At 45.9% G+C, this 13,054-nt stretch overlaps 1 protein-coding gene across 4 annotated transcripts in view; it reads left to right on the top strand.

Moving 5' to 3' along the window:
• Positions 1–11,210, top strand: part of SPOCD1 (SPOC domain containing 1) — a 33,476-nt gene extending 22,266 nt beyond the window's left edge. For all 4 annotated transcript variants that reach the window (XM_032787837.2, XM_032787832.2, XM_075060959.1 and 1 more), the window contains 6 exons: positions 598–715; positions 1,363–1,507; positions 2,716–2,869; positions 5,964–6,053; positions 7,029–7,215; positions 9,182–11,210. In XM_032787837.2, the coding sequence (XP_032643728.1) occupies positions 598–715; positions 1,363–1,507; positions 2,716–2,869; positions 5,964–6,053; positions 7,029–7,215; positions 9,182–10,206 (1,719 nt within the window). In that variant the 3' untranslated portion in view covers positions 10,207–11,210. The remainder of the gene's footprint in view (positions 1–597; positions 716–1,362; positions 1,508–2,715; positions 2,870–5,963; positions 6,054–7,028; positions 7,216–9,181) is intronic.
• The last annotated feature ends 1,844 nt before the right edge of the window (positions 11,211–13,054 follow it).

Genomic DNA, 13,054 nt, shown 5'->3' with positions numbered 1-13,054 from the left:
TATTATGACTGTAGTGCCTTGGAGCCCTAGTCATGAACCAGGACTCCATTGTGCTAGGTGCTGTACAAACAGAGAACAAAAAGGAGGGTCCCTGAGACCAGTCCTTCATTAGCATAAGAATTAAGTATAAGGGTAAGGATTCATCCCAAAGTTTGGCTTTTCTAGAGGGCTTCAATAGATTTGTGAGCCAGATTAGATCAGAGGCTCTTTTTTACAAGTGTCTCGTGCTGTTCTGGTTTATTATAAAGGGGATGGATGTTGTGTGTTGACAGTGTGTCTCCATCACTTCAGCAGGAGGTTATGGTTAATGGATAGTTTGCTACTAACAGAAGGGGGAGCCACCCCCGATTGCTGTTTGATGGCCATAGGCCTCTTTGAAAGATGGGAATCTGGAAAACAGCATTTCCCTGGGGAAGAGTGGGAACTCCCCCATGTCTTTCTCCTAGAGAGCATGGGTGACACCAGCAGGTGAATGAGGAGGGTGTGAATAGATACTCAGCCACCACTTCCTATAAGGCTGTTTGGGGAGCATAGACCGGCTGTGTGTGAATGAAGGTCAACATGTGTATGCTAGTGACTGTCGTACATTCCGTTTAGGGATCAGCACTATGTATGGACAAGAAACCTATTTCCCAGCCAGCTGCCGAGTCCAAAAGAGACACCACTGACCAGCACAGGAGTCACTTACTGGACCTCGACTGCCTTATCTGTACAGGTAAGTGAGCTGGGAGAAGGGATTTGGTTGGTTAGTATTAGAAATATGAATTCAAATTCTGTCCTGCGTAACCTTTCTCCATGTCACAAATGCATCACGCAACTGGATAGAATTGTTCAAGAGACCCAGGACCGAATTAGCAAGGGCTGTTTCTTGTTGAGGAATGAGGTGTATCGGTGGTTTGTACATTACCAGCCTCAGATGATGCCTGGTTCAAGCTAGTGTTATTAATCTGTCACTCTCATGATCCCTAAATTGAACTGTAAAAATGTTGATATACACAGGCAAAGAAAGTGGGGAGAGCTTGAGAGAAGTCAGCAGGACTCATGCTTGGGCTGGAGGCCAAGGAAAGAGCTTTATTCCTCACTGCTAGTCCCAGCTCTATTCAAGCCAAATCTAGGCAGTGTGGATGAGTTTATGGTGTGTAAACAACGAGGGCAGTACAGAGAGGACTTTACACTTGCTCGCAGCCTGGGCAAATGTTATCTTTGGCCATAACACAGTAGAAAGTGTCAATTTTGAGATTATTTCTGTGTTTATATTTCAAACATTCACATTGAAATGGAAATCCACCTTGCAATAGAGCACTGTTCTTTCTCTTGTGATCAGAACGTACAGAAACATCTTTGTTTTATCTGACTTCACAGGAAGGATGGCTCCTGATGGTGAGAGAGGTTTTAACCCACTGCAGAGGAAACCAACCTCAAAGAAGAAGGCAGAAGATAGCTCCAGAAGATTACATTCAACTGGTGTCTATTCATACAAAGAGAGAAGACATTTGGAGAAAGACAGGTCTTTGTGGGAATGTATTTTATCTTACTATTGTGCTTTTTGTTTTAACATCTGGCCTGTATATTCTCCACTGTCCATATACGGATTTTAAAAAGGGCTGAGAACTTCTGTAATTCTGCAATGTAAGAGGAGTCGAAACCAAAGCTCCTTGGCATAAGCTGGCGAGTTGCATTAGAGGAGTGGGGTGATTTGATGGACAGATCCCCACCTCAGTCAGGAAGAGGGTAAGGAGCTCCTCTGGGCGTAATCAGACCCAACTAGGCGACTTGTCAAGCCAGTGGATGGATGGTTTCTTAAAAGGGAGGATACCAGCTCAGTGTGGGAGTTCATTTTGAGGGAATAGGGCTGGAACTCAGAGTTGAGCCAGGGTTACTGACTGGGGAAACTGTTTGAGAGCCTTGGGTGCCCAGGCCCTGTCAGAAGGGAGACAGGCTGGTTCTTCTCTCTTTTCCCCCTTCTCCTCCCCTCTCCCTTTTGCTTTCTGAAGGCCCTGGACTCTCTTGTGGGCTGTGGAAGTTTACTGCCTTTTTTGTTTGGACTACCTTAAATCCCCCCCACAAGCCCCCAATAACGGGGCAGATGCCCTGAGCAGCACAGCTGGGGGCTGTGCTCCAGACCTCAGGACAAACCCACAGCAAAACTGTAGTCCAGGAAGGGAGCTCTGATACAAGGCTAGTGCCCCACCTCACCCCAGGGAGGTGCCAGAGAGATATAACATACTACAGGTGGGGTTTATCTTACTTTGAAGCACCAGATATTGATCTGTGCCAGAAGCAGGATGTTAGACTAGATGGACTAGTTGTCTGATCTAGTACAGCAAATGTTATTCCCCTACATGACCGTTTTGCATCACGTGGTGATGGAAGGGGGTGGGGGAGAGAGAGAGGTCTGGAAAATGGAATTCATATACCCAAGTCCTGCCCTTTGGGTTTTCATTTGTGGCCCCTTCTAAAAGGAGATGGGCTGGAGCAGGCACCATTGTCAATCCCTTATACAGGGAGGAGAGATGCATATTCTGTACCCCCAGCTTACGTGTTACAAGGTACAACAGAGGTAACAGATTAGGTGGCAGTCTCCTTTCCCCTCCTTTAAAGGGCAAAATGTGCAGGAAAAGAGATGAAATTACTCAGGAAATAAAAGCATATGGAATATTCAGACCTACAGGAATGACTCCACTATATAATACACACAAACTTATTCTGTTTTAGGCCTGCCTCAACTGGTGTCCTCAAGAAGAGTCCAAGGCTACAGAAGCAAGTCAAAGACACTGTGTTGTGGGAAGGATTCATTCAGATGTTCAGCATTAAACAGTTTGCCGCAAAAGCGTATCCTGTTTCAGGCTACAGCACTTGTCTCATTCAAGTATGACCCTTATTTTTTTATACATAACAGAAGGGATTGGCTATGTCAACAAGACTGATTATTGAATAAAATACCACACGTTTCATGTAGCATTCCACAGACAAGGCATCAAAGCTCAGATTCTTACATCGTTATATCACGTGTTTTCACACTATAGACCAGTGGTTCTCAAACTTTTGTCCTGGTGAACCCTTTCAAATAGCAAGCCTCTGAGTGCGACCCCCCCAGTATAAATTAAAAACACTTTTAAATATATTTAACACCATTATAAGTGCTGGAGTCGAAGCAGTGTTGGGGGTGGAGGCTAACAGCTCGTGACCTCCCCATGTAATAACCTCGCGACCCGTTGAGGGGTCCCAGCCCCCAGTTTGAGAACCCCTGCTATAGACCCAAGTTGTGTGGCCTTTGTGCAGTTATTACTCATTTGTTCCTCATGCAAACTCTCACTGAAACCAAAGGGAATTTGCCTAAGTAAGAACTGATTAGTAAGGACCTCAGCATTTGGCCTGTGGTTGGGACAATAGGAAAGGGGAAACATTTCTGAGATGTCATAGGATTAGCTAGGTGCCTGGAGGATTTGCAGTGATTTGAGGGTTTTTATGCTCAACTCCAGTTGAACTCCCATGGATTTGAGACTATGGACTTTAAACTGAATTTTCACTTGTACAAGCAGGAACTGCTGTGGAATGGCAGAATCATAAGAATTAAAAGTGGAGACGACCAGTTATAGCATCTAGTCCATTGCTCAAGGCGCTAGTGCAGGACTGTTCCTTATATTTTCTGAGATTAAAAGGAATCTCAGAAAGCACAGTTCGGGTTAAAAGGGTTCACTTTCTGTTATTTGTTTCTGCTCTAAACCATTGAAAGTGTGCCCAGATACTAGGGTGGTGGTATTTATAAATGTGAAAAAGATTACTACTAACAAATAATGATCTCAGTAGGGGATTGCTTGAGTAGGTCTTGAGTAAGTCTGCAGAATATCAAATAATAATTAATAATTCTTCTTTGAGTGCTTGCTCCTGTCGATTCCATTCTAGGTGTGTGGCCGCTCCCGTGCACCGTCGTCAGAGACTTTTGCCTTAGCGGTACCCATAAAGTCGGCTGTGGTGCCCCCCTGAGTGCTGCGCCCATGCATCGGTATATCAGGCACTGCTGTCCCTATGCCCTCTCAATTCCTTCTTACCGCCCATGGTGATCAGTTGGAGGGACTCTCTCCCTTGCTTCGCAAGTGGTTAGCAGCAGAACCTTCTCATCTTGCCATGAGTGGTCTCTCCACCCCAAAGTGGTGGACATGATCTTCCAGAAGTGGGGATCTCTCCAGGTGGACCTGTTCACAACTCGCCAGAACAGGAAGTGCCACCAGTTCTACTTGTTTCGGGGGCTTGACAGGGACTCCCTGTTGGATGTCTTTGTGCTTCCATGGACGGGGACTCTGATGTATGCTTTCCTGCTGGTGCTCTTTGCTCTACAGGGTCCTCAAGAAGATCAGTCAGCATAGGGCCAAGATCATACTCATCGTCCCGGCTTGGCCTCGCCAGCATTGGTTCAGCATGCTCCTAGATGTGTCGGCCCCGATGCCACTGCCCCACTGGCACAGAATCACAGCAGGCTCTTGCACCTGAACCTGGCAGCGCGTCACCTGACAGCTTGGTTGCTCCACGTCTGAGTTGTGAGGAGCAGGAGTCCTCGGCCCGAGTCCAGCAGGTCCTGCTGGGAAGCAGAAAGCCCTTCACTAGGGCCAGCTATCTGGCCAACTGGAAACATTTTACATGCAGGGCTTCAGCCCAAGGGGTTAGGCCTGTGCAGGCCTCGCTGCAGCTGATCCTGGACTACCTCTTGCATCTTAAACTTCAGGGGCTGTCCCTTTCATCTATTAAGGTCCACTTGGCTGCTATATCAGCCTTTCACCCTCCGTTCCAGGGCTGGTCGGTCTTCGTACATGGCATGACAGGCCAGTTCCTTAAGGTTCTGGAACAACTCTACCCTCAAGCCTGGGATCCTGTCCTTTCATGGGACCTTAACCTGGTGCTCACGCGGCTCATGCAAGCTTCTTCCAAGGCCTTGCGTCCTCTTTTCTTCTCTCCTGGAAGGTATTGTTCCTGGTGGCAATAACTTCTGCATGGAGGGTTTCTGAGATTAGGGTGCTTACCTTGGAACTGCCATATACCTCATTCTTCAAGGACAAGGTCCAGCTGCGGCCACAGCTGGCTTTCCTGCCCCAGGTGGTTTCCCAGTTTCACATGAGCGAGGACATCTTCTTGGCAGTCTTCTGTCCAAAACCTCATAAGTCCGAGGATGAACGTAGGTTGCACTCCCTGGATGTCAGGAGAGCGCTAGCCTTCTACATCGAGAGGACCAAGCCATTTCGCAAGTTGACGCAGTTGTTTGTCATGGTGGCAGATGGGATGAAAGGTCGTCTGGTGTCCGCCCAGAGAATTTTGTCTTGCATCAAATCTTGCATCCGTTTCTGTTATGACCAGGTGAAGGTGCCAGCGATTGTCACTGCTCACTCAACTGGAGCGTAAGCCTTGTCAGTGGCCTTCCTGGCCAAGTGTCAGTTCAGGATATCTGCAAGACCACTACCTGGTCGTCCATTCACATGTTCATGTCTCACTGTGCGCTTACCCAACAAGCTCGAGATGATGCTGGCTTTGGCAGAGCAGTACGGCAAGCCGCACAACCGCGAACTCCTCGCCTGCCTTCAGGGATACCACTTGTGTGTCACCTAGAATGGAATTGGCATGAGCAAGCACCCAGAGAAGAAAAAATGGTTACCCACCTTTTCGTAATGGTTGTTCTTCGGGATGTGTTGCTAATGTCCATTCCATTACCTGCCCTCCTACCCCTCTGTCGCAGTTGCCGGCAAGAAGGAACTGAGAGGGCGCAGGGCTGGTGGTGCCTGATATACCGACGCATGAGCATGGCACTCAGACGGCGCCACAGCCGACCCTCTGGGTACCACTAAGGCAAAAGTCTCTGACGCCTGCACATGGGCATGCACACACCTAGAATGGAGTGGACATGAACAACACATCTTAAAGAACAATAGTTATGAAAAGGTGGTTAACGTATGTTTTTGTCCTGGGTTGTACAGGCGTTACCGGAGCTGATTCAGTCAAGGGGCTGTATTCTCCCGGAGGACGTCTGGGATTATTTAGAGAGCATATGGCCAGCTGAAGCCAAGGTATCCTTTCAAAAGGTTCTTGTTTTCAAGTGCTGAGGATGATTTGTCATGTACTAAGATGACTTTTAAGCATATCCTAGTTCTTTCAGCCTGTGGTCTAAGATGTCAGACGAACTGAGTTATATAATAATAACCCTTAAATATTTCATCACAGGAGAACTCAGCTGCTGGACACTGGAAGCAGCCTGCATTCATGCAGCGAAAATGGCTGTCACCTTTACATGTTTGAAAGCATGCCTGCAAAGGGTTGCACTTTCCCACATAGTTACGATACCAGCAGGGACAATTTTAATGGTTGCATAGAATGATATTTTGGATCAGCTGAAACAAAAGACATTCTGTCCTTTTAAATGGCAAGTAAAAGTTAATAGAATTTAGGCCCTAGTCCTCAAGTAGACTGGCAACAACCACTGGGTTCAAGGATTGTGGCTGTGCATAAATGTGTGACATGGATGGAAGACTCCTAAAGGCTTATTCCAAAGTCCACTGAAGTGATTGGAAGTCTTTCCACTGTCTTCATTGAGCTTTGGATAAGGCCCAATGGGGTGAGCTGACCTGACATAGTTCAGGGATGTACCATCTGCAGGTAAAAATTGTCTTTAGCATATTTTAGGCAAGATCTCGGTCTGTGCTGGTCTCTCTCTCTCTCTCCTGAGTTTGTTCATACTCTTGTCATCGCCACACAGAATGTAGAGTCTGCCAGATTGTTTATGTGCACCAAAGTGTGGTTTGTAGGTTCTGTGTGAGGTGAACACTCTTCACCTTGCCAAAATGCAGTGAGTGAAGCACGTGAAGAACGGCAACGCTCCTGCAAATGGGATTAAGCTTGAGCCCTTCCAAAAGGCAAACAAGTTTCTAGATGCCTTGCGTTTTTCAGTCTTTTTTTTAGAACTTCTTTACTGCTAGGTGAACAGTGTTAGCTGCACTGTGTTTTCAGGCAGTCCGCACAGTCTCCTTCCCCCTGTGTTTGTTTAGGAGATGAGCATGATACGATTCTGCCCTGCCATGACCAAAGACTTCAGCACCTACAACATGCTCTACTCGTATTTGAACAACAAACAGAGATACGGCATTGTGAACAGCAACCAGATGGAAATGTTCATGGTACCGCTGCCAGCCTTCCAGCCAATACCTGCCAAATTCCATCCACTTGGTGGCCCAGGTATGGATTTGAAACAAGCTGGCTTCCCTTTCTGGTGTGTGCCGCAGAGAAGCTCAGTGAAGTAACTTGCTGCCTTCAATCTGAGGATCACAGGTTCCAGTGCTATAAATAATTCAGTATAATATAATCCACAGCTTTACAGGGTGTCAGAAAGCCAAGGGCTCTATTTATTTCTCAGTGAAAGGCAGATTTGAAAAGTAGGGTTGGGCACTTGCATGTCCTTTGCTATAGAAAAATGCACTTAAAATATGGGTAGTTGCATCTTGTGATGCATGGACGTCTATAGCACTGTGTTACTGCAGATGAAACAAGAGAAAGCCAGTGGATCTGATTCTCCTCGTGCCAGTGTCAATCGGGAGTCACTCTGTTGAGGTAAATGGATTGACAGCAATATAAAATGAGAGCAAATGAAAGGCAAATCAAGCCCAGTAATCTCACATTGTCCTAATTCCTATGACATTTTCTTTCCCTGCCCAGTTTTGTGTCACATGACCTGAGGTAACTGCCACATATGGTTAACGAAATGCCTGGTGCTTGCCTGCAGCACATCAGGATGTAAACTCATGTAACCCCTTGTCACATAACAGTGTGTTCCCACACAGCTACTCCTCATGTGAAATGCCATTTGTCAGAGCTGCAGCTAATCCCTGGCCTACCTCCCGTCACATGATGTAACAGCACGTAATCTCCATATCTGGTACTCACAGTCAGTGCACACTTGAACCCAGGCTGGAAACTGATGACATTTCCCAGTAATCATTGGCAGAATCACCTCTGAGATGCAGCACAATCCACCGGTGATTGACCTGGCATCTGTCTCACCTCTCAGACAAATGGGAACTCAGTCATCACGGAGAAGCAGATAGTTTTAATTATAAATTGTGTTACCTTGGTGTTCCTAATCTGGGACAGTCCAGAGCTCTGCCATCAAGATAGGACAAGACCAAGAGACTCTATTGTCTCCTGGACCATTTGAAATGGGCTGTACTTTTTTCAGCCATCGCACAAGGCAGGTAGAATCAGATACCCAGCTACAAACCACAATGGTTGGAAATTGCAGGTCATCCTTAGTAAAATTGTCTTGGTGTTTAGCTGTGGTCAGCCACCCATCACAGAGTGATCGGACTGACATTTGCAAACAGAAGCTACTGATTTCAAGTGAGTTTATGTGATTAATGTAAGTGTTTCATTTGAGAAAGAAATACATAATTTGAAAGCAATATGTATTTTAGACTCTTTTAATTCTACTTTTGACCTAGATGGGCAAAAAAATGAAGGCAAATTTTTCTACAGCAGTCTCCAAAGTTGTACCTGGAATTTTGTGCACAGCAGTGTTTGCACATGCATGTTATTGTGTGCATGCAAAAACTTGGATTTGCATTCCTCAACTGCAGATTGTGAACTACTTGGTTTGCGCATGTAACTGAAGCACCGCATGCACAAATCCACTCTTTTGCAGACCTGAAATTTTGATGTGAAAAACGTATGTGTAAAAACAAGCCTGCCCATAATTGCAGGCTCAATTTCGGAGGCCAAGTTAACGTCTCTTTTAAAATTTGGCTCTAACCATTGAATGCAATTGCTGAGCTGTGGATGAAGAATAAAAATTAAATCTCATTGTAATGCAGAAAATATGCATGAGGTTAAAAAAAATTACAAGAAAACCTATGATTCTTATTTGTTTTTTTATTTAGTACTTACTCAGGCAAAGCTTCCATAAGAACATAAGAATGGCCATACTGGATCAGACCAATGGTCCATCTAGCCCTATATCTTGTCTTCTGACAGTGGCCAATGACTATTGGAGGAAGAAATTTAGGATTTGTCTCAGTGAGAGTTTTGCCTCAGTAAGTATTCAGTAAAGAGTGAGACAGTACCTAAGGATTTGGCTCAAAGTTAGGAAGATTCCAGCATAAATTGTGGAAAAATCTTCCTTTAACACCATCTTTTTTGTTTGTTTTAATAGGTCTTGATGCAAGTCACTCTTGCTTGTTGCTGGGACTGATTCTCCCAAAGAAAGTCTCAGGCGACCCTTCTACAGGTAGTACGGGGCCCAGCCCCTTAAGGGAAACAAAAAGAAAGACAGTGACTTTTAAAAATAACCTTGTGACCAAATGCTTTTCTCCTCCTCTGGACGGTTCTGGGAGCACCAAACTGGCTGAACCATTTCAACAGGTACCTTCCAGGGCATTCACAGGTAAGTGGCTGTCTAGGAACGCGTATCCTCCAGCGGTTTTTCACAGCCAGGAGCCCTATAATAATATGTTCACTCTCAGTACGGCAGTGGGTGAAGTCATAAATGGAGGGACATGGCATGCAGCATCTTCTTCACACTGCCAAAACAGAAAGGAGGAAACAAACCAATCCATGCAGGATTGTGCTTTCCATTCACTTAGCAACTTCTCCTGGATGGGAGGGCAGTCCTTCAGCACGGCTCAGGAATCATTGGGAAGGCAGCAGAGTATGACTGAGGGACATACGGAGTTTCAGGCTGATGCAGGGCCAGCCACGTCACAGAACTGGAATCACGGACCATTGTCTTCATGCTCCTTATGCTCACATGAATGTGGTGGCAATGATGTTCAGCAGTTATTAGGCATATTCTGTCCTGGAGTTGCCTCTTCTGGTGGAGTTTCTCAGGTGCCATCTGTGCCCCATCTTCTTTCCAGTGAACCTTCTGCTACATCTGACCTCCAAAATCATGCTGCAACTGGAGACTTCAATCCAACCATTCCTGTGGGGGAAGCTTTGTCTCTGATCCAGCATCTGGAGGCACTGGTGCAGTTGAATTCACAGATTCAGAACCAGACTCTTTTCCCACTTCCTTCGTTAGATCTTTCTGCAATCCTACAGGCAACCACACCTGGGGAATCTCAGATTGTTGGAGGATCCACATCTCCATCCGTCCAGCAGGAAGGTGGCATGTGTCCCCAGTCTCAGTTGACCCTTCCTCCCTTTTGTGGACCAGTATATCCCCCTTCTGGTTGTTAATTACAACGTGTCCTGTAGGGAGCTCCACAGAGAATCATTTGTACAATTGTGTACTCCTAACATGAAAGAAGCATATACATAAAGAGTTTGCAACTCATCTTAAAAACATCAACCTCTGGAATTTAAAAGGGCCTCCCCCAAACTTTTGAGAGTTGTGGATAGGTTGAAACATGCCCGTACAGAAAGAAGGCTTACAGAATTATTTCACCGGGAACAGATGGAATAATGAGCAGCGCTCTAAATACATCAGTGGCCAGATATTGATCAGAACGGAAAAAGTAGGGGAAGTGTTACGATTACTCCATGTAAGCTGTTTTCTGGTCACTCTGCTTTCTGTGGCCATTGAAAAGGAATTTTTGGCCATTTCCCTGTGCACTTGAGGGGAGGGGGAGTGACAAGGAAGTACTGTGCACTAAGAAAAGTGTGTGTGTGATGGGGCAGATCTGAGACTTACTGAGAAATAATGTGCTACTGAAAGAAGTTTTATTTTTTTTTTTAATTTTTAATTCCATCCAGTCCTGGTGGTGGTTGGAGCTTTTCCGTATACGAAAGGTTTTTAGATGACTGTATTACAATTATACTGAGCATAAGGAGTTTCTCCCACTGGTAGAAAGGGACCTGCTGTTGACGTGTTACTGGCATTTCCTTCACCAGCAATTGCAAAAAATGTTTTGTCTATTTACAATACGGTATTTTTAAAAAAACGTTGATGCAGGATGTAAGAATCCAGAAGATGGGTGCTGGTTGTTAGAGGCACCTACGATGTAGGCACTGTTCTTTTACACTATACCATGACCGATTGTTTTTTAAATATTGTATTTTTACTTTGACCAGTAACCACCACTGCACAGTAACACTGGAGACTTGAGTTCAAATATAGGCTGGATTCACATGTGACTTGCAATCTGAATCGTAGCAACCACGGTTGTTCTATTTTGATGTTATGGAACCTGTACTGTTTAAAAATGTTCAGAGTAAGAGAAATAAAGATTCTTTGGCAGTTATGTTTTAAAAGAGATGCAGAGCACTTTCACTGAGAGGTTCTGGGCAAATTTGGAGCAGAGCTGGTTACAACTAGGTTTGAAAACAGTGTCAGGATGGATTTCTGACAGATGGCCATTTCCCAGCACAGTTTGTAGATAGCATTGTTTTAGCATGGTTTTATTGTCCCATATAGACAAAGATTTTTGTTTAGACAACTGTGCTAATAGAAACAGATCAAGCCCAGGGTTAGACAGAAGAATAAAGAGCTTTGCATCTCAGTGCGGGGTGCTAATATCTAATCCAGGGTCAGAAAGCAGTACCCTGCAGCTATCATCATGCCCGACATTGGTTTTTTGCAGCATGGTTGTAGTCATATTGGTCCCAGTATATTAGAGAGACAAGGTGGGTGAAAGTTTGTCACTTTCGCCCGCAGAAGTTGGTCCAATAAAAGATATTACCTCATCCACCTTGTCTCTCCCTCACCCGACACACACTTACTGTTTGACTTGGAGCATGGGCAGGTGGCATAGGCTAGGGGAGGCTAAGTCTCCCCTAACCCAGGCCGTGGCTCTACCTCGAGGCCCCACCGTCACTCCTCCTCTCCCCTGAAGCCGGCAGGGGCTCAGCTCCAGCCGATGACCGAGGGCTCAGGCTGACCGGTGGTCCAGGTGTTGGGCTGGCAGCCAGGGGCTGGGATGGCCGACATGGCTGGGGCCTGGCAGCTCAGCGAAGCTGTGCTGGGGCTCCTTCGGCCATGGAGGGGCTCAGGGCTCCAGGCACAGGGCAGCTGGAGGTCTGACCGTGGTCTGGGGGGACAGGACTAGCCTCTCTGAAGGGAGGGTTCACCCCCACCCATGACTTGGAGGATTTTTTCCCCTGATATTTAGCCTCAGTTTATTCTCCTTTTTCTTCCCAGTCATCCTCCTCCATTCCATTTTAACTAACCTCTTGCCCTGTGGTGTTCAGATTCTCAAACACTTGTAGGCTGTTATCACCTCTCCCCTTAGTCATTGTGCAGCCAAGCTATTCCGTTCTTTTTTTAGTCTTTCCTAAACCCCTCTGATAATGTCTCCAGGCCTTTGTCACTGCTTCTCCCTCTCTGTGTTTGCTTCTGAATCATCGCCCATGACATCAAGGTTGGCTGTTAAGATAAAAAAAACCCCAAAAGAACAAGCAACAGCTGTAAACAGAACATCACAACTGCTCTTGGGATAGTTGCCGGCAGCAGGTCCCAATGGAAAGCTCTGCTGTGAAAGCTGGACCTGAGCTGAGACTTCAGCTGTTAGTAATTGCTCCAGTGGGATGGCATAAGCATCTACAATCAGCAGTGGGTCCAGGTTAGCTTTGTTGTTTCTGTTGCATTAGTGCCCCATATTCACACTTGTATTATGTGGGCCTGATCCAAAGCCCCTTTTGGTTAATGGAAAGACTTTCATTGACTTAAGTAGGCTTTTAATCAGGCCGTCTTCCACCCTGAGCCCCGTGCATTTCTCCCCCCCCCCCCAGTTCCCTGAAGCACTGGAGCATGCATGGAATTGAAGGGTCTTTTGGGAGCTCACCTTTCCCTGCAGTGTTGGCAACCAAAACATAAGTGCCTGGTGGTAGTGGATGAGAAATTGACAAGAAACGGCTCTGGTTGCTTTTACTCTTCTAGTTCAATAAGACACAGAGAAATACATTCCCCTGTTTTAAATCCCCTCCCTTTTCCCAATCCCTATTAGTTACAAAGGGAGGGAGGGAAGCGCAAGCTGTGTACCATGTGATTTCTAACCTGGCAAGGTCGGTTCAGTCCCGAAATGCTGAAGCATGTGCCTTTAACTTCTGTCATTAAAACTAGTCAAACTATCCCCAGTTGTCTAATACA

Source organism: Chelonoidis abingdonii, chromosome 25 (genome assembly GCF_003597395.2).
Source record: "Chelonoidis abingdonii isolate Lonesome George chromosome 25, CheloAbing_2.0, whole genome shotgun sequence".
NCBI lineage: Eukaryota > Metazoa > Chordata > Testudines > Testudinidae > Chelonoidis > Chelonoidis abingdonii.
Note: the sequence above shows the minus strand (reverse complement) of the source record. Positions and strands in the feature narration are given on the sequence as shown.